This window comes from Embiotoca jacksoni, unplaced genomic scaffold (genome assembly GCF_022577435.1).
Source record: "Embiotoca jacksoni isolate LCO1_2020_lvr unplaced genomic scaffold, fEmbJac1.0.p SCAF_28, whole genome shotgun sequence".
Taxonomy (NCBI): Eukaryota; Metazoa; Chordata; class Actinopteri; family Embiotocidae; genus Embiotoca; species Embiotoca jacksoni.
This window is the reverse complement of record NW_027185379.1, coordinates 1,817,310-1,843,440: the sequence shown is the minus strand read 5'-3', so window position 1 is coordinate 1,843,440 and position 26,131 is coordinate 1,817,310. Positions and strand designations below refer to the sequence as shown.

The 26,131-nt window shown below is 40.2% G+C and overlaps 3 protein-coding genes across 4 annotated transcripts; 1 reads left to right on the top strand and 2 right to left on the bottom strand.

Moving 5' to 3' along the window:
• Positions 1-3,030: 3,030 nt before the first annotated feature.
• On the bottom strand, positions 3,031-9,483 carry treh (trehalase (brush-border membrane glycoprotein)). The gene is given in 19 exon segments (XM_069161151.1): positions 3,031-3,761; positions 4,124-4,133; positions 4,135-4,175; positions 4,269-4,381; positions 4,997-5,108; positions 5,969-6,057; positions 6,060-6,185; positions 6,285-6,476; positions 7,057-7,106; positions 7,206-7,262; positions 7,264-7,326; positions 7,605-7,720; positions 7,907-8,000; positions 8,167-8,260; positions 8,514-8,608; positions 8,697-8,791; positions 8,793-8,845; positions 8,931-9,022; positions 9,266-9,483. Coding segments are annotated over 19 exon segments (1,848 nt in total). The 3' UTR covers positions 3,031-3,623.
• On the bottom strand, positions 9,483-21,587 carry ddx6 (DEAD (Asp-Glu-Ala-Asp) box helicase 6). Of its 2 annotated transcripts, none has more exons than XM_069161152.1 (14): positions 21,481-21,587; positions 20,230-20,825; positions 20,043-20,106; positions 19,726-19,830; positions 18,163-18,292; positions 16,959-17,105; positions 15,814-15,908; positions 15,570-15,692; positions 15,304-15,432; positions 14,976-15,092; positions 14,459-14,522; positions 13,823-13,924; positions 13,546-13,725; positions 9,483-12,676 (listed from the first exon to the last, which is right to left on the bottom strand). In XM_069161152.1, the coding sequence occupies exons 2-13, from the start codon at positions 20,418-20,420 to the stop codon at positions 13,550-13,552; spliced, it is 1,443 nt and encodes a 480-aa protein (XP_069017253.1). In that variant the 5' UTR covers positions 20,421-20,825; positions 21,481-21,587; the 3' UTR covers positions 9,483-12,676; positions 13,546-13,549. The 2 variants fall into 2 exon arrangements, with proteins under 2 accessions (XP_069017253.1, XP_069017254.1); XM_069161153.1 differs by having other exon boundaries at positions 20,230-20,847; positions 21,481-21,580.
• Positions 21,588-23,351: 1,764 nt separating this feature from the next.
• On the top strand, positions 23,352-26,067 carry LOC138205278 (C-X-C chemokine receptor type 5). The gene is made up of 2 exons (XM_069161149.1): positions 23,352-23,401; positions 24,986-26,067. Exons 1-2 carry the CDS (start codon positions 23,369-23,371, stop codon positions 26,048-26,050), a joined length of 1,098 nt encoding a protein of 365 aa, XP_069017250.1. The 5' UTR covers positions 23,352-23,368; the 3' UTR covers positions 26,051-26,067.
• The last annotated feature ends 64 nt before the right edge of the window (positions 26,068-26,131 follow it).

The following is a 26,131-nucleotide window of genomic DNA, read 5'->3' as shown; positions in this document are numbered from 1 at the left end:
CAAACACAGCAAAACCGTCCTTGAAGACAAACTCTGATTACGTGATTCGTTTTTTGTTGTTTTCCTTTAACCATGCAAACCACCGATAGGCTTTTACAGTGTCCATATTGATTGTACACCCACCAGAAGTAAATGCTATAGCAGCTCACACAAGGCATATTCATTACAGCAAAGAGCTCCATCACCGCATAGTGGCACATTTGGACAACAGCTGTAACTGGGAGGGGAGGAGGGACATTTGATAAAACATTTGAGGAAAAAGGGAAGTAGTTGGTGCACAAACATGAGAGCTGCAGTTAGGGTTGGTTGAGCCCTTATAATTATCTTTCAGTAAATAGCTCCAATTTAAATTTTCATAAAAGAAGACGTACTTTACTTAAATTTCATGAGATTGAAAGCCCTTTTCATCCACCTTTATGGTGTTCACTCTTTTGAGAGATTTCTTCCAGTTTTAAGTTCAAGGTTGCAGATCAGCCGAGACAATATTAGCTACTCCCTCACTGGGAGCTCCATCCTTCCATTAGATTAGATTTTAAAATCGTTTAAGCAGGAAAGGTTCCTTAAGAGCTATTGATTACAAAAAGTCTGATATCTCTGGACAGTGCTGAATCAATATCACCAAGCTTTTTCATATCTATATGTATAATGCCTACAGTTAGCTAATCTTTCCAGTGTAGAGGTCAAGGAGCTGCCTCCATCTCCAAACCATTTAACCATGAAGCCGGAGACAAACTATTTGTGGTGGTCACGGTCATAAATTAGGAAAATACATTACACAGAAAGACAGGCATGGTCCCTCAATGAGTTATTGATTGGAGCGTATTGAATGGAAGTTAGCAGTGGCTGAGGAGCCGTGGGGGGCTCTCTGATTCACCGTGAGAAGACAGACCGACAGTCACCGTGCACATCTCCACAATGGGTCTTCACAGATCTCGGGGCTATGGGCAGGAAGGGGTGGGGATTATCCTGGCAGTGCAGAGCAGGGTTCTGCAGCACAGAGCGGGACCACGAGGGCTCAGTGGATAATGAGCAGTCTTTGTGATGTGTGCTGCAGGGGCTAGTGAGGGCTGAGCCAAGGAGCAGTAACGAAGCGCAGGCCTCCGTCTGAAGCCACACAGACACTCAAGAGATACGACTCCACCTCCGTTCCCTTCCATACAACTCCTCTTTTCACATCCACCGATTTCACACATTTCTGCAAATCATCCTGCGTCTTATTCTCATTATGGAAATCAACGACTGCCTTGACGTTATTAGGATTTCTTAACAGATCAAAGGGCAGCGGTAGATACAGGAGAGAAGAGTCATGTAACTACACGGATCATTTCCGAGACCTCTGATCTTATTTATAGGACTTGAAATGCATATTTTTTTTTTTTTTTTTTAAACCATACAGTAAAATATTCCGAAAAGAAAATATTTGGATGATTCATACAAATATGAACTTTCTAAACACAAAAAAACAAGTTTGTATGTGGATGCTGATTTGTATGCAGAGGTAGTTACTGGATGACTGGTGAGGACAAGACACGGTGACCTTTACTTCTACAACAACATGTAATGCAGTTGTCAGCGCTGCTTTACAATTCATGGACCGCCCATTGAATGTGCTTCATAGAACAATGTCCCCAGATTTGTGTAATTAAATGCACACGCACACACAAACACATTGCAGTGTCACCTCATCACCACTTAACTAGCGGCTGAGTTCCTCCACATTTTACAGCTCGATCTCATTAACTGAGCAAAACACATTTCTGCTAAAACAGCACGGTAATGTGGGGGTTATCAAACGAAGCAGGTTCTACTTGAGCTACTAATGTCAGGGAGGGCTGAAAACACAAAGACTGCTGCCTGCTGCTTGAACCTCTCAACACAGTATGATACACATGGCTGCTACATTACGGGTGTCACAGTAAAAAAAAAAAAAATGTATGCCAGCGATATGCCTTGTAGATGGAGACTCACAGGAGCATATTAGCAGAGCGTGATCTTTGGGGTTGCACGGACTGCTGCACCTTTTGCCTATTTAAATTGTACAGTCAATCTGTTGTGCTCACTCATGCTAAGGAAAGATGCAGTGAAGTCACTGCTTGGGCCTCGTATCTTTACTGCCAAGAAGGATGCAATTTCCTCTTCAAAAAAGGAAAATTTCTCATTACTTTTTTTTTTTTTTTTTTACAACCATTTGAATATCTATATAGGCTTAATTTCATGCCTGACCAGCGTGTCACCACAGATGTACGCAGAATTGGCAGACAATGACTTCCTTGGAACAATCAGAGGTGGCAAAAAAAAAAAATATCTCGTCTTTGTTACTTTTTAAATTACAGACACATTTGTCTGTCAGTCTCGGTAAACTGGGCCTGAATTCAAACAGTCATTTAAACATCAAAACCCATAATGTCAAACTCAGCTCTTAATGCCAAAAGGCCAGCCAGACTATGGGGGTTTGTTATTTTAGCAAAATTTTTCATTTGATATAAAAAAAAAAAATAATAAATAAAAATAAAAAAAAAAAAAACATTCCACAAAACAGGGAACAGGACACTTCCCATTGATTTAGATTTTCCTGTTAAACTCAGTTTGGTGCTATTAATTGTAATTTTGTTTTCTCCATAAGCCACTGTGTTTTACATGCACCTCTCTGTGCATTAGTTCACATTAAGTGGTGGAGTCTGCTATTCCCAAACTGGATTTAAACAGCTTTTACACACCCACCCACCTACACCTACGGGATTCTCTGTGCAAAGAGTGCATGCATGCAATCCGGTGTAATTTATTGCATTTTCTGTTTTGTTCTTAATCAAACCGTTAGCATATCCACTTGTACAATGTATTTTTGAAAAGGAAAAAAGGTCATTCTAACACACTGTTGTCTAATGCACATCTACCAAAGAGGTGTGTGGGAAACACCCGTTTAGTACCGCATTTATCAATAGTAACATTTCAGTCATACACCATCAGATGTTGCATTTTTCCATGTATTTTAAGACCATGTTTAACATACAATAATGTCACCACTGTCATTTAATGCTCTTCGGTTGACTTGTAAAAATGTAATAAATCCATAAAGAGAAGTCACGTATGATAAAACCTCTAAAGTTTAAACATATTGAACAGAATCACTTCACATTTTATTGCTCAAACAAGTTCATTTACATTGCAACTTCAAACAAATAGAAGGGCTCCATGGGAGTTAAGCTGCAGTGTAGCAATGCAATTTGTACCCGAATTTAGTTATCAACTGTTGGTAATGTCAGTTTGATATCTGGGACGAGTTCATCTTGTGATCTAAGGAGCACCAACAGCCTGAATTAGCAAAGACAGTTCAGAAGTGCCTAAATGCTCTGACTCTTCTTATAACGCCAAGGATCACTTCCCTCTGAGGATAAATACTAAAATATTCATCAAAGTAGTCCTTGGTTATAATAAATCCTATCCTGTTACTCCTGCAAATAAAAGTGATGCTGATCATATATGATTTAGAAGTTATAATATGCACACGCTGGTCTCATTGACAGTGTCAATTCGGGTTTTGTTCAAAGTCTGTCTGATGTTGTGGTGTGAAACTAGGGAAAATATAATCCAACCTTCAATTGGGCTCTTTTGACACCTCTGATTCACTGGAGCATGAGAGCAGCTGAGATGACCAGAGGCAGCAGGAGGTAGGAAGACACACGTCCGCCTCCTGAGCTGAGGGTCGCCCCATACTGGTCCAGAAGCTGCAGGGCCACGCCATCGGTCCAACCGAAACCCAGCTAGAGAAAGGGCAGCACATTAAAACAGAAGGAACACGCACATTCGTTCGGGCAGCAAATTACAGAGATAAAATCTAGTAATAAATTTGACAACAAACACAAATGGTTTTCTTACTATTTCAGACAGAACAAATTATTCAAATTAAAAGAGTACATGACAGCAAAAACCTTCCATCAAAAAAGAAAATCACAAATAACAGATGGGGCGGTATAGAGTGTGTGTACAGGAGCATGCAAATGTGTTTAAGTTAAGAAGCAGAGGTGAGGAGGAAAAAATTGACAGGGCTTTGCATGAAATTAGAAACACTTGTGTGACTATAAGCACATTAGTTTTACACCATCAACACTTGAAAGGAAAATACCTGAACTTCATTCTCCTCCACCACCAGGTTTGCCATCTCCGTTCACATCGTACTGTCAGGGGGATGAAAAGCACACATTCAGAGCCAGCTGTGTTATCACAGCGCAACATGAGCTCAGAAGTACAAGATCCTTAAATAGACTCGCCTTCTCAAACATGGCTTCGTACTTCACGTAGGCTAACCAGTTCGTCTTGATCCAACGTTGGGCCAAATCGAACGCAAGCCGTTTAGCATCTTCTGACGGCAGTTTGGATAAACCTGGAAATTCAAGAAGAGTTCTGTCAGAAAACAAACCCACATGAAGATGCTCAAAGAGAAAACATAAGGTTTGTCCTCATGTTCGCTCTGCACTCCAGCACAGTTGTTGATGAAATAAAAAAAATTAAAAAATGACTGAAGTCACAGTTCTTTCCTTTTTTCATGAACGTTTATACAAAGTTCCCTGATTTTAAGACAGTGCGGCAAAGTTAATTTTCTTGACTGGTCCAGTCAGTCACCTGGTTTCAACACAGCTGAGCATGAATTACACTTGAAGAAACTGAAGGCCAAAAGCCCCTGAAGCAAGAAGAAAATGAAGATGGCTGCTGTGCAGGCCAATCAGAGCATCACCAAGGAAGAACCAGACGAGAACAAACGGCAGAACTGAAGGGCAGCAGTTCAGTCAGCTGAAGATCAGGACTTCTGCCTAATCATTAGTCAGTCCTGGTCATTTCAAATACACTGCCAGAACAAATAATATAGCAGGAGTCCACCATTTTGACTGTGGTACATTTTCACAAATTCCAATGCAAAAACAATAGAGTAGCGTGTTGGAAATGCTGAATCATCACTATGGGTATTCTCATGGTAGCAGATCAAGTTATTGGTGCCTACCATCAATGAGCATGTGCTGCAAAGGAGGCCATGCGTTGGGATAGTCCCACTGCTGCCGAGACTCTCGCAGTGACGTCGGCACTCCATTGGGGAAGTGGAGAGCAGCGCTGCCCTGTACAGACATGAAAAGCAAGAGCAACCATGGATGAGACCTTTGTAGTGTGTGTGTGCCATCTGCTGGAGCAACTGAGCATCTTTCTTAACGCACACGCTACATCTCTCTGTCGGTGGGCCTCTGAACGGAGCGGGATTAACTGTTGGAGTGGAGCAGCAGTGACCAACAGAGACCGTCATGCTGGGCAGATGTGGGCAGATGTGTAGACATGCGTGAAAATGTCCATCAACCACGCTCATTCAACCTTATCAGAATAAGTGCATGTTAAAAGGGGTGTTTAAAACAAAAGTCATGAATACAAATCTTCTCTGATCCCTTAACGGTATCTGGCTTTTTACACTTGAACAACTTTCCACTGGGGAAACAGTCAAGTCAATTTGATTAATGTAGCACATTTAAAAACAACACGAGTGGACCAACATCAAACGGAATCAAAACAATCAGACTTGAAACATTTGAGCCATGAAAGACAAAATAAGCAGTCAAAGAAAATTATAGTAAAAACAATATTAAACCAAAACAACCCAAAAGGTTATACATGAGCAGGAAATGATGGTCAAGTTAGAAAAAATAAAAACACAAAAATGAAGTAGGCCTACTCTGGAAACGTTAGTAAAAGAAATAGTCCATGAAAACTATTCATATTGTGTTCTGAGTTATTTCATTCAATTTCAGAACAAAAATATAAAACAAACTACTCATAAAAACAAACCTTTTAGTATGTGAATATATACCGTTTGAGATAAGTAGGAAAAATAGGTATTTTTTTTGTCATTTGAATTATCCAATAGACAAAATGATAAATTTTTCCAGATTTAACAGAACCGAGACCACAGTGGAGCTTAACATCCACCAACCTTCAGATACTGTACTGCCTTCTCTCCCATCTCAGGCCGAGAATAGCACCGGGCCCAAACAGGTGCCAGGTTGGACGGGTAAAACTCAAGTGTTCGGAGTGCGTCACCAGGATGAAGTCAAACCAGGCTCCCTTCTCAGCATCCCACAGCACAGCCTCTACCGCCTCCAGTCTGCGGGCTGCAGCCTGGTCGTACAGTGCAGCTGAGTCACCATCACCTGTCAGCAAACAGCACATCACAGTTATGTAACACCGACTCTTAGCTGCGTGTGCGGATGAAAGTTCATTTCAAGGTCAGAGGCCGCCTGTGTTCTCACCCGGCAAAACGAAGCGAGTTTTCTCATTGCGGCACAGCGGAGCGTCGAGGTCAGCGGGCAGGATCTGACTGGTGCGGGTGTCTCCGAGGGTGCCGTTGTTGCGGCCGTCGGCGTCTATGTACCAGCGGGACGTGAAGTCCCAACTCGACTCTGCACCCGCTTTCAGATCCATCCACAGCTGCTGTTTGTGGTCTGAGGGCAAGACACCACATCACTAGTAGAGCCACAACAAGCCAACTAAAATCTAGTTCCTAATTATGTATGCCTTGTTTCTCAACTGGATGCGGAAATAAATTAGGATATGAAGCCTTTCAAAGCCTTAGAGACAAAAAAAAAAAAAACTCTTCCAAGGAGGAGGAAATAACTTTATGACCTTCAAAAAACAAAACAAAAAGGAAATGGCTTCATTAATGAGAGCAGACACATTTTGGTGGCAGAAAGAATGAACATTTTAGGAGAGTATTTTTCCTTTAAACAGATTTTAATTGTGGTGAAATTGTTCAGAGAATGAATGCGTTTTAGCATTAAATATTCATTACTACGTGATACTGAGGTATTTTCAGAGCAAATTTGGTTTGCGCAGATGATCCTTGAATCCATGGGAATATATTCCATTTCTCTGCCGAGGAGCAATTATAAAATACAGTGCATTAATTCCAGGACAGACACCCCACAGCGTTTTAATATTCTCTTTCTCTCGTAGGAAAAAAAAAACGACCATAGCAGGGCAATACGTCTCATGTTCATGAGGAGGAATATTAACACTAATTACCATCAGTAAGGCCTTCAGCTAATTCCAGATCATCTGTGTAGGATTCAGGCCTGGAAAGACATATGTTTAGTGTCGGGGGAAGAAACGCTCTACAACAACAACAACAACCACATTTTTCTGTCATTTTTGTTTGGTTATCCCAGACGTACCGAGGGGAGTCCACCTCCACATGGTACCGGTTCAGTAAATGCTCCGCCCCATTAACTTAGAGACACAGAACGGTTCTGCATCCAAAACCAGTACTCCTTCTCCACAACTGGTAAAGCTGACCTAAACCATGCACATTTGTAGGGACAGCGGGAGGTAGTGTTTTAATTCAGACTACTTTTCACAGTCCTCAACATAATTTCACACACACACACTTTAATTAAGCAGGGTTAAAAAAAAAAAAACAACAACAACACAATTTGCTGAGAGGAATGAGCACTCAGGGTTTGATGGTTTTTTTTTTTTATTTGCCTTTTTTTGTCCTATTCTGAAAGAGACAGGAAGCAGCTGAGGAATAATAATGTGCCTGGCAGGACATCAGCTCAGGCCTAAAATATCACCTGAGGAACTCTTCATCCTTGGTTGCTTGATAGTAGCTCTCCACCGTCAGAGTGAGGAATGGAGGCCGACTGCACCTTTCATAATAAATCCGCACACCATTTGGAACAAAGCCTGTGACAGGGCGAGAAAGAAATTATAAAAAATTGTATTCCATGAGAACCATTTTCAAAGTGTATAACTGGGGTTTCTAAGTGACTCATTACTCAAAATAAGTATGCTAAACTACCTGCAGAGAAATGGACTTCTTTTCTTTCATTTTTTTTTTAAGTGCTATGACAGATGAAAGGAGCTTTAAGGCTTACCTGTTGACAAGGTAGAGGAAGTTTTGAATCATTCCATAGGCCGTGTCTGTCATCTCTGACAGCAGGTGCCCGTTGATAACCCAGTAGGAGTCCCTGCTAGGCGCAGGGCGGATCTCGTCACCGTCCGCACACGGCACCCTGGTGGGCTCAAAGAACCCCTGGCCGGCTCCAACTGTGATCCGGCCTCTCTCTGACCCGTTGACGGTCTACTGAGGCCGTCAAACTGACAGCTGAGTGAGAGGTTTCGTTGTTCACTCACCGACAGGAGAGTTCCCCAAACCGGCCGCCTGGCACGACAACAGGATGTGGGATGTATATCTGAGAGTAGAGCTCTGGGTGATCTTTAACACTGGCGCCGATCAGAAAGGAAAAACATCGTTATTAGAGATGTCAGTAACAATTATTAAAATTATTTCGGAATATTTTGTCAACTCGGTCTGGCAAGAAAAATTGGCAATATGTGCATACAAAATTCTTAAAATTAATCTGATTAAGGAAACAAAGATCCACATTAGACAGTTAAATTTTTTGCAAATTGCTTAAAACTTTTTTTTTTTTTTGGGGGGGGGGGTTATTTAATCCAATAATTTTGCAGTGATCAACAACTCGTCACCTTCCTGCCCAGAGACTTCCACAGATTGTGCATCTTTCCAGCACAGTTACGCAGTTTATAGTCCGGTACTCCACACAGGAACTTTGGCCTGCATATGAAAAATGATCTCATGATAATCAGGCGCAATCAAAAACACAAGTACAATCTGAGCAGCAGACCGAACAGCTGGCCCGCACCCATCATGCCAGTCTGGTGGCATCCAGGACTCAAATTCTGTCCCTGGTTTCTCAAAGTATCGACTGAGGAACTCCTGCAGCTCGGCAGGCGGTACCGGTCATGTTCTGAGATTCATTTGAAAGCTTCGGAAAAGCCGACAAAACAACATCTGCAGGAAAAGAGACAAAAGGGAGGAACAGATGCAGGCACGTAACGGACGTGATGAAAACTATCACTGACCGAATTTGACTTACCAGGGGCGGCCCGCAGCTTCATGTCAACAAACTACTTAAACACTTCAGCTTTCTGCACCTGATGCAAGATGGACCCAGAGCAGTATATTTCACTGAAATGAAGACTTGTCAATTATTAACAGATATCATAAAAGGTCATATCAGTTATTAGTGCAATACACCCAAATGTTGTTACAGAGTCCTGCAGAGAAATAATAAATCACCAACAACAGCGTTGAACTATTTTAGATTGCAAACATTACAGCAGTTCAAACATGAGGTTCATGGAATTAACAGTCTTTAAACAAAACGCTCGTACATTAAAACTTGAGCAAGAACACGGAGCCATTTCGTACCTTTGTCATGGAGGACGAGAGACACTCTCTACACGGGTAAAAAGAGTCACTGTTGAGAAGCAAAATACCATCAGGTTAAACATCTTGAGCTGTAAAGGGAGAATGTGATCTGGGAACAGCATCCAGGTCAGTTTATAGAGACGGAGTTTGAACAGAAGAGCAGCAGCTTTGTTTAACAGGCAACTGCAGCGGGGATCAAGTACAACAACAGACACCATAAATTTCAGTGAGCTTTATTTTCAACAAAACTTTTGATCCAATCCAGTATCCAATAATATTCATAACATCGTAACTCCATTGTAAAATTAGCATCACTGAAAAATCTTCCAATTAAATGACCAAATTTTAAATTAAAAAAAACAAAATGAACTCAGGCTTTCCTTATTTAAATTTGGAGACTTTTTAAGGAAGGTGTACTCGACTTGAACATGTCATTACGAAAACAAATCTAAGGGCGACTTCTTCAAACCTTTTTATACCCATTACCAAAACTTTGGATCTTCAGATCATATTATCCTGATTTTTTTTAAGTGCCCACAGGCCCCTCCCCAAGTTCTTTTACTGATGCATCCGTTTAGAAAGAAACCCTAAAAAGGATTCCTCTCGCATTCTCTTGACAGACAAGTGATGTGGCGGTCGAATTGTGCACGTTTTCATCAAAGTGTCACAACTATCAAAGAGGATGAACGCGTTGCATCAGGGCAGCAAATGCTCTAATTTCACCACCCCACAAATTTGAAAAAAGACCTTAAAGAATGAGACAATTTAGTTAGAAAAAAGTACCCAATTCGTCATCCAATCTGGGGTAAGATGCTTTTGTCTCAGTCTTTAAGGTTATCCAAGACAGCCACTGGCAGTAAAGCTACGACCCTTCAAAAGGTAGCAACACACCGACTCGTGAAAGTCCTCCGATTTTAGCATTGAATGCATTCGCTGTGGCGATTACTGCCAGCGGCTGACAAGAAACAGACAGCTGCCAAGTGCCTGTAAATTCAATCCCTGTTTACTCAACAAATCCTTAATTTAATTTATGTTTTTAATAAATACAGCCCTCCCACCCAAAACGTAGCATAAACAGCCTAATTATCAAATTAGATGTGCAAGTATTTCTGGGACAATGGAAATTTGAGAACAGGGATTGGAGTCCTAACCAATGAGAAATACATGGGTAATATTAAATTAATCACCATTCTTTTGAAATGAACTTGAACTAAATGTGCAATAATACCTCTCATTGATTAGAACAGTCAAGAAAGCATCTCACCACAATAAAGGGAACCTCTTTTGCAAAAAGGTCCTGGCTGAACAAACAAATGTCAGAGGAGCCAAATGCAAATTAAAAGGTTGTCATGTTGCATATAAATCCAAAAAAAACTGTAACCCAAAACATAAAGCAATAAAAGGAAGAGAAATGAGCCATAAACTCAGCAAGCTGAGGTGCTCAAGTTATTCATTTAAACAAGTAGTCTGACTAATAGTATTTTGTAATCCTTGATGGCCCTTCCCCCGGGGACAATTTTTCAATATTCTGCACCACCATACACGTCTCCCCCGTTTGGGTATCACGAGGGTCGAGTCCGCAGTGCAGTTAGTCGTTTCCTGGACCTATTTGTTTTATATTTCTCCGTTAAGTGCAGCCCAACCTGCTCAGGTTGCTTTTAGTGAAGTATCTTGTTAGCTGGGTTTTGGGAAGCCAGCTAACTCGCAATGCACAGAGAATGAATTCCTGCTACATTTTAGGTCAGATGGTTCGTTTTGATGCATTCGGCTGACATTCTTCACAAATTGAGAAAATATATACCCCCCCCCCCTCCCCTCAATGTAGCTGTGCTTAAACAGGGCATAAATCAACGTAACAGCTAATACCACCCCCCCCCCCCCCTCCAAAAAAAAAACAAATGATCTGCCAATTCAGCTGCACTGCAGCAAGTAGTACTACTACGTGATAGATTATTATTTTTCTCTTCCAACACCAGCACTCGCTATAATTGGAGATCTGAGAGCATCTCAAGAGTCAGTTTCACAAGTCAAGGCTGGTGACTAAGAATTCGTTACTCAAAGTAGATGCTTAAGAAGGCATCTGTCTAGACTCAACACTTGTTAACACTGGTTGCAAGAGAATAAGGGCAAGAATTTAAACAATCTCACTTTAAGTGCATCTTTGGAGAACTGCACTCGCCATCAAATTTGGAGGGGCTAAAAGATTCAGCGATGACCGTCTCCAAAGATATTTTCATGAGAATGGTCATTTAAACGTTTTAGGTTCTAATAAATTCTGCAATTTCTAAAATTATAAATAAATTCACAGGCCAATATTGCAGATCAGACAAACTGGCATTTAAGGAAACAGTCTCCAGTGCTAGCAAGAGAGAAAGGGCGAGCGGCTTTTCCATTTGTCAGCCAGCCTTTTGAACTTGTTTAAAACAATCTTAAAATGAAGGTATATACACAAGATGTGAGGTGCGCCCCACATGTCGGCTGCACATCTCACAGAATTAAGTATGGCCATCCATAGGAAGGTAAAACACAGGACGGGGGGGGGGGGGGGGGGGGGGGAGAAAAAAGAAAGAAAAAAAAAAGCGTTCTCTCCAAATAAATTGCACCAAAACAGAAATCCTCTTGACTCATGGTGTTGCGAGGCTGCAAATCAATTTTTAGTGTTCTGATGCTGAAGACAGAGGAAAAGGTTTGGGTCTCTCAGAAGCACAAGCTTCTTCACAAGTAACTGGACAGTCTGGCTGTCTCTTGGAAAAAAGTCCAGCATCTCTGTCAATGGAAGATCCAAGTCTGTCCTCATTTATGAGCAAGGCTTCAGTTCAGCTACGCCAGCAAAAAGATAATTCAGACCAGCCTCCTCCATGTTATCTCTGTTCCATGCAAACGGATGAGCCAACCAAAAAACAGTTATGAATTCACCTATTTGGTCAGACATTAAATTAGCGCAACAAATTTTCAATTAGGTGAACAGGTATATGAAGTGAGCGAGATGGCGGATAATGACGGGTTATTACTTTAGAACGAGTTGAACTGCTTGTTAAGGCACTTGATACAAATTGGTTAAATCTTCCAAAATAAAAAGGTGTAGGATGGAGGGTGTCATGTCTGGGTCTGTTGGTGCTGGCTTCATTGGTGGATATGGATCATCACAATGTGCCTTGATATCATTTTTGACTTGGTCCCATGTTTTCCTCTTGGTGCTTATGTCTTCAGGGTGTAATGGTGCAGCACAGGGCCTTATTAAAAGGCATATGAGTTCTTCCAAAACGCGTCCATCAAAATACACATTCCTAATGGCGGCATCCAAAAAAGGCAGACAGACAGAAACTGTACATTAAAAAAAAAAAAAAAAAAAAAAAAAATCCAAGACTGTGGGGGATGAAAATGGATAAGGGGAGTGAAGGATGGACTGATCTGTAGAGGGGGGAAAAAAAAAAAAGAAAGAAGAGGGAAACCAGTTAAACCAGATTGTATCCAAGTTTAAAAAATAAATTAAAAAAAAAAAAAAAAAAAACTGAAGCTACACATAATTTGTATATCGTGTTAAATTACTGCACCTACAATGTAGACTTTACTAGAAGTGTACCAGAAAAATGACCTGAGCTTATTTTAGAGGATCGCTATTTGCCAGATAAAACCTTTACTCTACTGGTACTTGGGCATTGTGATGAAAGTCCACGTGGAGGCAAATTTTGGGCTGAATATTCACACAGAACTCGGCGCAGTTGACGAGCGTTAAGGCACAAACAAACCATGACTTGACCACAGTGCTTTTCAACCATGTTACCTCAGTCAAACATGATATAACACTTAAAAATAAATAAATAAATAAATAAATAACAAGATATGGCTTTAACATTCAGGATTAGAAATGCGATGTCTTTTCTGGGTCCCGATGTCAAAATCAGCCTTGTAAAGCACACCACCACATGTATTACTGTTTTTGAATAGTTACTGCTCATTTTCCTCCATTTCTATCTTACTTCACTCTAAATTGTTTTTGTCATGTTTAAGAAAAAGAAAAATGTCACAGGGACATTTTTACCTGGCACAGAAACAAACAAAAAAAAGCTCAGCCTACACAACTGTAGTAATAATGGATGAATTATATTTAGATGTGCAATTAAGCTATACAAAGGACTCGGCATGCCAAGTAGCAGAGAGCCAGCTCGGCAAGATTTACTGCCAGCTGCTTATCAGGTTATTTATGAAATGTATTTCTCAGGCTTGTCATAAGTGTCCACTATCCTAAAAGGATTCATACTTTGTGTGGATGTACTCACTGGCTCATGGCTTGCCTTCTTCGCCACTCTCACTGTGGTACTCTGCCACATATAGGCTCTTGTCAATGATGCCAGGGATGGGCTTGATCTCCGTTCCAAGCTGCTCCTCAATCCCTTTCAGGTTGAAGCGATCGTCGTATGTAATGAGGTTGATGGCTAAACCCAGGTGTCCAAATCGGCCTGGAAATTTTAAAAAAATTAACATTTTGGCTTAAATAAATCTTTGTACAAGAGAAGAGGCAAAAGCGTGCACAGACGACATCATGTGGGCCCTTACCAGATCGACCGATGCGATGAAGGTATGTTTCTCCCAGCTTGGGGAAATCAAAGTTGATCACAACATTCACAGCTTGAATGTCAATTCCTCTTGTGAAGAGGTCTAGAGGAAACAAATATATCATCATCATCATAGAAATTACTAAAGAAAACAACCTACAACATACTTGAAATAGAAAGACGTAAACAATAAAATAGTTTGTCACCACCATGACTGTTAAAAAAAAAAAAAAAAAGTAAACACACCTGTTGAGTGAGTGAAGTTGAGCGAAGTATGAGCTCTCGCTTTCATTTCACTCACAACGGTAGCAAAACCTCCCACCACCAAAACCAAGAGCAACACAAGACTCCCAACTAAAAAGTTTAGTGTTCTCCTCCAGGCAACATGAAGTCACTGTTGTTGTTTTTTTATCACCATCTTGTGGCCAATCAAACGAGGCTAATTACAAATCATTCGAGCCTTCAGGTGGCATTTCAAGTTCCAACCAGAGTTCATCGTCACGTTACAACATCACCATCCAACTTTTTCTGCATCAGCTTGAGCCACTACTTCCCATGTGGAGACAGTTACACGACAGCTTCTAGAGTTTGTTTTTTTCCCCCATCACTGGTCAATTGGCAAAGCCTCGTCGCTTACCAGTGCAGACTAGATTCCGGCACAGTCCATTTCTGAAGTCGTGGAACACACGGTTGCGATGCTCCTGAAGAGCAGAGAAGAGAAAAGTTGATCCCTAAATGTCACCATTTAATGCACCATACCAGATTATAACCAAGCCAATTCACATCTGCTGTAAACCTCATGAGGCACTTTCCGCTGCTGTCATGTGAACTTCAGAGGAGGTGTATGACACGAGTATGTAGCCCTCTTCTTATCACCTGTAAAGTTTACTTTATAATATAAAATCTCAGTCTTAAAAAGGTTGACTGGGGAGAATCTTTTCACGTATTCAAGACAACTTGTAAAAGCAAATGACAAGACGCGGTCCAAAAAGCTGCTGTTTTTACATATTCTGCAGTTAAGCAGGACTAATGCAGCACTTTAATGCACACCAAAAGTAAAAGTAGCACCTGTTCTTTCCTGCATCTATCACCACAGGTGTATTTTGGTCTTAAGCATAGTAAACAAGTTCTTATGAGGCTGTACTTCAGCTGACCTGTCTCATCTTGGCATGAATGTAGAAACACGAATAACCAAGCTGGGAGATCTTCTTGGCGAGGAGTTCCACTCTCTGAGAGGAGTTGCAGAAGATTATAGACTGGTTGATCTGGAGCTGCAAAAAAAACAAACAAAAAAACCATCAAGAGCTCCTGCACAACACCAACATATTTAAATGAACGGATGAGGAAAAGTATATTATAACAAAATCAGCCATTTGCAATAATAGCCTGAAACAAAGTTGACTTTTTACAGCACTTTTCATGATATAGTTAAATAAGATAATGAAGAGTAAAAAAAAAAAAAAAAAAAAAATCAACACTTACCCTGGAAAACAAGGTGTTGAGGCAATGGACTTTTTGCCTTTCAGTTACATAAGCATAATACTGAGTCACACCCTTCAGTGTAAGCTCCTCCATTAGGTTGATCTCATAGGGCTTCTGCAAGTGTGCGTTCTACAAAGTATGTATAAAAAAAATTAAAAAAAATAAAAATTGTTATGTTCAGGATGTTCTATAGGTTATAAAGATTGATCTGTTTAAGCTTACAGGAAATAATGAGACAAGTACTTAATGAGAAAAAAATGTTTTACCATAAACTTCTGCACACTGAGAGGGAAGGTTGCAGAATAAAGCAAAATCTGCCTCTGTTTGGGCAGGAAGCCCAGCATCTCCTCCATCATGGCCACGAAGTCCTGCGACAGGAGTTTGTCAGCCTTTTGAGAGAAGAGGCACGTTTAGTGATCTCAAGCAGCTGCTTAAATTGCAAAGTCATTTATTTATTGAGAAAAAGCAGTAAGGATCACAAAAAAGATGAAAAACATTTGTTTTACTCACTTCATCCAGAACAGTCATCTGCACTTGATTGACTTTGGCCACTCCTTTCTTGATGAGGTCTAAAATCCTCCCAGGAGTGGCAATGATCACGTGTACTGTAAAAATAAATTAAAGCACTATTACAAAAATGTCCCCTCAAGAACGGTGACATTTTGCCAACAAGGACTGTGCAGTGTAGAGAGCTGAATATTTCTCAGTATTCACTCAGGCACAGAGACGTGCTTTGATCATGTATAAATGTAAACTCAGATTGGGGTCAGTTAGATTTCCAGCTTGTAAAGTGATGTTCACAGATAGTTAAAGTTTTAAGGCCTCAAGCTGAGTAACTCAAAGAAATCTGCTTGAAAAATGCAAGTTTGTGCAGAAAAGAATTGTTTTAAATAAAGTTAAAACTTAGTTATTAGTTAAATGTGTACGTGTAGAAAAAGACGTGCATCTGTGAACATCTGCTACACATACGAAGCAGAAAACTGCATGTTAACCTGCATGTGACTTTGACCCCAACTTTATACTCTTCTTCCTTTAAGGTAGACATTTGTAGCATTTCTCAGATCAAAAATATACATTTGGACTCTTGCGCTATCTTGAAATACCAGCAAAGTAAATGTACGCCGCATCCACACACAGCACAAGATATGTATACCATTATTTATTACAGCATGGGTCATGGATAAGCCTGCATCTTCATCAGTCTATAAAATTACTACACCTTTCAGGACCTGCAGAAGATGAAGGAATCATCTGCTGTCCGACAGGATAACTTGACTGTGGTTTGTCATTGGATTATCAGTGTCCAATCAGATCCAGGTGTTAAGACGGGATTCAAAATTCATACTCAATTTCAGAAGTTAATGTCTAGTTACCAACTCATCATAAAGTAGTAACCAGCACCGAGGAGCAAGATCCCAGCCTATCACCAATACCAGTATAACATCAGAAAACCACTCCTAATAGTTTTGTTATAATCAAGTTCAACTTTTGAAGGTATCGCGATAACATTGTTATTGTGAATTCTTTTGGCTACAATAATAAAGTTGTCTGAATCTGATAGTGAGAGCCCTCGTTTGAGCCCATAAATAAGTCACTTCGGGTACATATCAACACAGTATGAAGCCAGGCAAAGCAATAACATGTCAACATCATACCAGTTTCATCGAGTCTCATGATGTCATCACGGAGGTTGGTTCCACCTGTGGTTGCCATTACCTTCACTCCACCCATGTGTTTGCTGACCTGGATACATATTTGGCTTACTTGCAGAGCCAGTTCTCTGGTGGGCACTATGACCACAGCTGGAAAAAACAAGAACACCCATTCAAACCAATATCTTGTGATTAAAATATTGACTGAACCCAAGTCATCATTTTATTTTTATTTAAAGACATAAAAAAAATAAAAAAATAAAAAAAAGTCCCAAACTATTAAAACAATCAAGTCACAACAACACCAATTACAGGTTTAGCTTCTCATACAATGTTACAAAGACATTATTGGCATTGTGCATTTATTTAGACATTACATTCAGTGCCAACAGAACGTCACTTCCAAAACAGCTCCAGACTTAAATTCCACTTTGGTGACATAATAGAGGGAATTATTTGAAGCATCCTACAAATGTTTTTAATTCTTCTACCATGAAACATGAGTGCATTAATAATTAAGTTAGTACAGACTTAGAAGTTATTTGGTGTGGAACACATTATAAAGTTTGGATCATAGACTGCCAAGATGAGGAAATCTACCCCGGGGCAAAATTAAAATGCACATTAATGATGAAGGTATTATTAGTAGCCCTGTTTTTCTCCTGGAGAATAATTTCTGATTCTGTAAACAGCCTGTCCTCCTTAATGTAATGTTGAATTTGACCAACAGCCTGGCTTAGTGATAAATTTAGATTTACCATTAGCTCTACATGCAACAAAAACAGTTTTGTGTGACCGTGTTCATAAAGTGTGATTTTTTTTTTTCAGTGGTAGGTTTACTGGGTTTATTTGCATTTTTTCTCTCTCCATCTGTTCTTTCCCCACCACAATTCTGATGAATGACTTTTGAGACCAGAGGTCTGTACTACGAAGCAGCGGTTGCGGTTATCGAGGTAACGTCACATTAAACTCTGGGTTTTCAGTATCACAAAGCTGGTTCAGCTCTTACCGGGATACATCGCCACGGTAACTTGTGCTGCAGAGCTAACCTGCTCCGGAGCAGGTTATGTTCCAGATTTCAGATCAAAACGTACAAAAGTACAGCCTACTAACCAATCAATTCTCTGAAATATGTCATCGCCGATCATAGAAGCGCTGGTGAATGGCAACTTGCGAGTAAACTGTGGTAGAAAACTAGCTTTCTCACCTTGTATGAAGTCCCTCTTCAGGTCAATGCGTTCAAGTAAGGGAATGAGGTAGGCTCCACTCTTTCCCGTGCCATTCTTGGCTCTGGCCAAGATATCCCGTCCTGACAGTGCAATGGGAATGCTTTCCTCCTGCGCACAAAACAAGGATGAAGACATGATTACAGCTCGGTGAAGTCATCACATTTCTGGCTTTCAATACTATGGTTTGTTAGCAAATAATTTAGAGAGTGGAAAGTAAATTATTAATTTGAAAGTCATGGTTTATTTGTCCACTATTAGGTCATTCAGGCTGCTCAGTAACAAATTAGGGCAGAGGTCAATGCACACGAAATAACCGTCCTTTGCATCTTTCCTTCAAAAGGAAGACAGAAGATGTGCAGATTGACAGTGAAGTGAAAGTGAAACTTTCATTACATTGTTTTTCAATGTAATCTAGAGCCACCCTCAGGTCTACCTGACAAATGAAACTAACACCAACTGAATTCTCTACTATTCGTGACAAGCAGGGTGAAAGTTGTTTTAGGAATGGTCAAAGTTATCAGGACAGTCCAATGATGACAAGTAACTGATATGTTCCACAAGACTGGCAGATATTGAAGTGGTGCTTTGCTGCTCGTTAGCATGCCAACATGATCAGAACGCAATGCTACGAATTGGATTTTTGGCAGGAATGCTTACCATTCACCGTGGTGACCAAGTTATTTCAACATTTGTCAACTGAGTTTTGCAAGTGTTGGCATTAGACAAAAATGAGATTTTGAACTTGCATCAGGAAAAGCAAGGTCAGGTGTCCTCACAGTAAAAACTACTTAATGTCTAGTACCATCACTAGTGTCTGTACCAAATGTCTTTAAATCCAATAATTGTTGAGATACTTCCATAAAGACAAAAAATGTCAACATCATAATGATGCCATGAAAACAGAGCAGATCAAAGTGAAAATGAAGGGAACCATAAATGACCATACACGAGTGTTTGCCTATCTAACCGCTGGATCATGAGATATTTCATGGAATAAGTGAAACCTTTACTATGTGCAGTTAGCGCTCAAGAAAAGTCAGGGGATTAAAAAAAAAAAAAAAAAGGTATTAGAATTCCTCTATGGATTACGAACGTCCCTACAAAATTTCATGACGCGTAGTTGTGGAGATATTTCCATAGTGGTGGCACCGCAGACACACACCACCACCGTGCTGCTAGCACGGCTAAAAATAGTTTACCTTCAAGTGCAAAGGTTGAATTTATTTTATACTCTACCTACCCGGTCCAATTCTTAACCCTGAACCTCTGTCTTTAAACAAATCCCCACTGTTGGGCGTTGAACTTGAACTAGGCATTGGACAAAGACATGGGGACTGCAATCCTTTGACATGACCACACAGTCTTGTATATTTTAATAACACATTTTACAGTCACTTAATGACAAGAGTTTTAGCATTGTTTTGTTTTGGTAATTGTCAAAGTCACAAAACTGGAACCACCACCAGTGCTTTTTATTACACCCAACTCTAAAATTATCAAAATACACACTTCCTTGAGCACAAAGCAGTGTTGGAGCATACCTGGATTGGAGATGGCTTTTCCCAGCCCATCTCAAAGATTCCCATGAGCAGCTCCCTCTTTAGGCAATAATCTTCAAACTCATTGCCTTTAGTTGCAGTCACATCCTGTAATCATCATAGAATGAGGGTAGATCTATTATTATTTGGATCATTACATGTAAAGGGACTGTGACCTTTACAATGGCAGAAAGCTATTAAAAAAAAATAAAAACTGCAAAGAAGATACTCTGAAGGAAGACCTGCACAGTTTTCATTTCATTGGGGGCAAACTTCAAAAGCACAACAATTTCTACTTTCTAAGGCTGTCCTGTACCAACCGAAGTTTTCATCCTCGTGTCCTTTGGCGGCAATTTCAAATTTTTCTTCCAGTCATCTCCAGGTCTGTAAAGGGTAAAAGTTTGCAGAGGACGTGGGCATCAAGAATTGACGGTAATAATTGTGTGATCATACAGAAGAAAAAAAAATATGTCTAAATTCTTGCAAATCTAGCATCCAACAACTTACTTGATGACAGCATTCGTTGTGGGGGCCGGCTGGGCGTTCCCATTGTTGATTGTGCCTTTCATCTGGTTAAACTGCTGCTGCTGAGGGCCACCTCCACCCGGCGCTCCGGCCGGCTTCACCGAGCCTCTGAGCTGACCGTTCTGGTTGGACAAGCCCAAGATCACCGGGTTCTCCGTCCTGACCGTGCTCATCTTTATTAAGCTTCACCTTTCTGTTCCAGTGAAACCTTTTAATAGTCTCCCAACGAAGCGAGTCCACTCTGCCGGGTTACCGCTCAAAACTCAAAAGATTTGCGCTCGCCTCCTCGAAACCTTTAACAATTACCGAAACGTAAATTCTAAATCTTTTTAATCCTCAACCGTGCTGTTGGGACGTCGAGTGCCATGAAAGAAATGTCTTCTTTTAAACTTTTACAAAGACTTCAAAGCATTGAAATTAAATTTTGTTTTGGGGGGGGGAGGGGGGGCTCAGCATTGGATTTAATCCACCAATGTTGTCTGAAATCAAAACACCAGGAAGGCTGAGCTGACTGTTCAGCTGGCCATCTTGTTGAAGCTTCACCGAGCCGCTGCGTCCTTTCTCAGGTCTGTCCAACCCTGAAAACAGACGAGACAAGAGCTAAGACACAAACAAATAAAGACACGCACAAAGTGGACAGGTTTGGAGTCAAGTGATCCGTGTGAAGTCAACATTTCGCAGGCGGCTGGCCTAAACGTCCAAAGCGAGAAAACTAACGTCGCCACACTTCAAATCAGCAGATTCATCACACGGTTACCTCCGACTTTGACGTCCAGTCACTCTATAAAAGGGTTCATATCAAACCATTACATCCGACTAAGATCGCCTTCTGCTCGGTGAACGCCAACTCAACCGGCCTCGAAGGAGAACCGGACTGGTTAGCTTCCCCCCCCCCGCTAGCCACCGACACGAAGCTAAAGCTCATCCGTGCTAACCATTTGCGCTTTTTGATAATCGACGTTAATAAATAACCCGGTCTCGATGTTACAAAGTCAGTGGAGGTAAAAAAAAAAAATAATAAAAAATCGTACTCAATTCCGTCAATACGCGAGTTACGAGTTGAAGATATTCCGTCGTCAACCAGCCGAGTGCAGATTTGCCGTGCTACGTCTGCTAACCGGCTAACGATGGCGAAATAACGTTAAACACTTTCACCCAGCCGAGAAACACGAGAATGACACGACACCTCTCCCCCCCGTACACCTGAACCGTTACGGATATGTGTGAACTTACCTCGGGTAAGTGAAATAACCGGTTCTGTGTGCTGTGTTTGTGAGCTGCGTCCAACGTTTAAACCGACCAGCGACGACGAGTCTCGTCAAACAACCGTTCAAGATGGCTTCCGCTCGTGTTTGACCACGCCCCCAGACCAGCTCATCAGCTGATTCCATTTCAAATCAGGGTTGTTGTTTTTTTTTAATTAGTTAAATCATTAAATAAAAAAAAAAAATTACAAATCAAATATACCCGGAGGAGCTCGGCTCAGGTTCCTGAGATTTACCGAGGGTCGGTAAATGAATGTCATGAGATCAGAAGCTGTGAAGCCTGTCAGTCATTTCAGTTGGATGTCACAGTGATTTTTTTAGTTTTAATTATAGCTGAGTTACTTTAAATTTTAATGTTAAAATATTTCATTACAACAAAAAGTCCTGCATGAAAAATGTTGCTTAAGTAAAATAAGAATTTCAGTAAAAGTACCGGTTTGATCCCTCTGACTAATATATTAATATACATGATATCATTAGAATACAAATACTAAAGCATATATAATATATAGATATATACTGTGCATTTTATATTTTATAGTTTTTACTGCTATTTTATTGCTTTTCTATTGCTCTATTACTATCTATTGCTTCTGTATGCTGCTGTAGCGAAAAAAATTTCCCCTCAGGGCTTAATAAAGTAACTACCTACCTACCTGCCTACCATCAGTGTGTAAGCAGCATGTTACTGTTGTAGCTGTTGGAGGTGGTGCTGTTTTGAACTAATTTAGGCTATATCCAGGTTTATGTGGCAGTTAAATCTAAAGGGGTCTTGAGGTGATTACTGAGAGAGGAAAGAGAAAAAAAAAAACAAAGTTCTGATACATAAATCTGTTTTAAATTTTTGGTCGTTTTCTCTCGTCTTTGATTTTTGGTTATATATAGATCATTTGAATGTGAATTGAAGTGAAATCTTCATGTCATAAATCAAATAGGTTGGAAAGCACTGTTTTAATATTTAAAAATGTGTTGTACTGTAATGGCCTTTTTATAATATACTACATTTCCATCTTAAAAGTGACTAAAGCTGTCAAATAAATGTAGTGGAGTACAAACAACAGTAAAGTGAGTAAAAAGGCTCTTCTGCTTTGTTGAGTGAACGCACCACTGCTGATGACTTTAAATAGCCACCCTGACTTTGATCACTTGTGCAGAGAAGCATGCTGCCATCAGCTTGTGTCTAAGCAGTGTATTTGCACGTTCACATGTCCTGTGCATGCCATCCTTGACCAAGGCCCAGGTCTTGGTGGGCTACTGTCGGCTCCTCGGTAGCTCCTCCGTGTTTTCGCCACCCAAATATATATGTAGATATAGGTAGCAACAAATTTGCTTTTGTGGTCAAAAGCCCACTTCCTCAAACATCCCCAAAATTAAATACATAATTCATAATTTGACTATTTTACCTTAATGACATCTGTGTGATAAATGTCGCCATCAAAAACACAGATCCGATGCTAGTGACTGAACTGGATGATATTTATGATAATCTCACACCAACATATTTTTTGAATGCAGGATGGCTGGATGTTATATTCTGAGATTCGTCGGGGTGTGCAGTTGTTTCCAGAAATACCCAAATAAATCGGACCACTTCAGCATAATTGTCTCGTGTGTCAAAAGCGAGAATGTACAGCTGGGTGCAGTTACTTAGGCCTGTATTACTGCTCTTGCGTGAATACTATAAAACACATGGTATAAAGCTTGTGTCTGTTGTGTCGTGTTATTTACACCAAAGGCGCCACCTAGCAAAGCAATCAGCAAAGCGAGTAACCTATAGAAGAGCTTGCACTAAGAGGAAGTACAAGCACATTTCACCAGAGCAGAGACATACGTTCAAGAGCTCAAGATTTACCCACATGGCTGTAACACAGATCTTTACAGGGTTTGAGGTAAGACATTATTAAGAATTAATGAAGTGAGTGATATATTATTGATGTTACAGAGAACTATTGTTTCCTAAAAGGGGTTTGTTTTTAATACGCTTTATACTGGGAAACACTGTTCAAAATTTAATTTTAGATATTCAAATGTAGAACTTGAGTGTGTTCAATTTGTTATTTCTATGACCATAAAATAATAAGTGTCATATTAAGCAATAGGACAGGCCTTACCGTCCATTGCTACGATCTACTGCCTAAGACCGCAGTGCTTAAAACTGTAGCAAAACACTTTAACATTTTCCAAACCTCAGCTGCATGTTAAATCAAGAGATTTTAAGGTACTGAGCAGCTACTCGCTGCTTCCTATAATCAAGACTCAACCACAGGATTTTGATATTCTTAAAAAAGTGTCAGAAGTAATTTAAAGATGGTATCTTGAATTACTGAACTGTAAAATGCACCTGAACAGATGTGGATGAGCTAGATCGGATGTATACTGCTTCGTTCCAGTTGACTCACCTAGGAAACAAGCAAGCAAGATATTTACTTTAATACCTCTGAAATAAGAGGAGGGTGGGAGATTATTTTTTCTAATGATAGGTATTTATGATCAAACTAATGTAGAAGAAAAAAATATCTTTTGAGACACTAATGCAATTATGTCCATGAAGATATCTAAAATTACAATAATATTATCAGTATGTTGATCAGCATGTCTTGTAAAAGAAATCCAAAGTGTAAACTTGATTATTGTGTCATTAAAACATTGTGATACAAGAACAGCAAAGATTTCATTTTAATTAGTTTTAAACTCTGAAGTTTTGTTTCCCAGAATACAATTTCTCCCACTTTCTTTTAAATGAAAAATATTTACGCCTGTGTTGTTATTTTTGTCTAGACATTGCATACTGAAGTAACAGAAGCACAGAGTACATTGTAATATTGAAATGAGATGATGCATTCAGTTTTATGAGATTACGAATATTACAGTACAATATCCGATTTCACCCATATTTTATTAAATAATATGAACATCTGGTTCCTAGTTTTTGTTTATCTAGGCGACTGACTAAACAGCATAATTAGAAGTGGAGAAATGGCCTTTTTTTTTTATTTATTTTTTTTACAAGACTTTCATTTACTTAAAGTTAATTTTAGTTTCAGCTTGTCCGCATTTAATAAGACAATTTACATTTTAATAGCTGTGACTTATCCACCAGATATATCAACTTGGTTGTTGAGTGTGAAAAAGTAATCACTATTTATTCTCCAAAACGTAATGTTTAGCCATATTTGCCCCTAAAATATCTCCTAGCTTCTGTAAAGGGGAAGTGAAAACAGTCTGGTCTATTCGGTGTTTCCTGTCCCATAAGTTTGACTGAGAAAACTTCACAGATCAAAGAACATTACATAGGTGTGATTTTAAAGTGATTTGAACCCATGTAAGGATTTGTATTTCCCCTTCATTATGTAATAAACTATTGGCGTTAAGCCAAAAGTAATCATGTCCACAGAGTCTCATTCCACAGCACAGTGACTCTCCAATTGTAAAAAGGTCATTTAAATAAAAATTCTCTGTGTATTTTAAAGCAGACAGTGATCGGAGAACCTGAGAATGGGACATACATTTATGACGACGACGACCCAGACACCTATTGTGAGGACATCCCAGGCCAGAAGAACTTTTATGCCATCTTCCAGCCCGTGCTTTACAGCATCATCTTTCTCCTTGGTGTGGCAGGAAATGGCCTGATGATAACAGTCCTTCTGACACGACGCCGACAGCTGCGCATCACTGAGATCTACCTACTGCATCTTGCCCTGGCTGACCTCATGCTCCTATTTACATTTCCTTTCGATGTGGTTGACAGTGCCACCGGCTGGGTATTCGGGGAGTTTCTCTGCCAGCTGAAGGGCCTGTTGAAAAATCTGAACGTCCTTTGTGGGAGTTTCCTTCTAGCTTGCATCGGATTTGATCGGTATTTGGCTATCGTGCACGCAATCCCTAGCATGCAAAGTCGACGTCCGAGAATAGTGCACCTGACGTGCTTTGTACTGTGGCTCATCTGTTTTGTGTTGTCAGTGCCCAATGCTGTGTTCCTTTCTGTGAAAACGGAGGACACAAACTCATCCAGGCTCTCCTGTTGCTACTGTCGTTATGGTAAGGAAGCACACAACTGGGTTTTGACCAACAGATTCTTACATCATGTGTGCTTTTTCTTACCTCAGGCTGTCATGATCTACTGCTACACAGCACTCATAATTACTTTGTTCAAAAGTCAGAAAAGCCAATCAAAGAAAGGAGCTATTCGACTGGCTTCGCTTGTCACTCTCGTCTTTTGCTTCTGTTGGCTACCATATAACATCACCTTAGTGATTCAAACTATGGCAGACCTGGAAATTACGGCATATGCAAACTGCCAAAATTTTATGTTACTGCAACCAGTCTTTGATGCGACACAGAGCCTGGGTATGTCACACTGTTGCCTGAATCCTTTCTTGTATGCCTTTGTTGGGGTGCGTTTTCGCATCGAGCTACTGCAGCTGCTGTATCGTCTGGGCTGCGGCCGTATTTGTCTTCCTTTCATCAGAGCTCAGGGTCACAGTCGACCATCCACCTCGAATGAAACCACGACCAACAGCACCGTCTTCAATTAATAAACTCTTCTGTTGTACAGTATTTCATTGTAATGATAAAACATACTTTAACTTTATCCAGATAATATAGTACCCATTGCT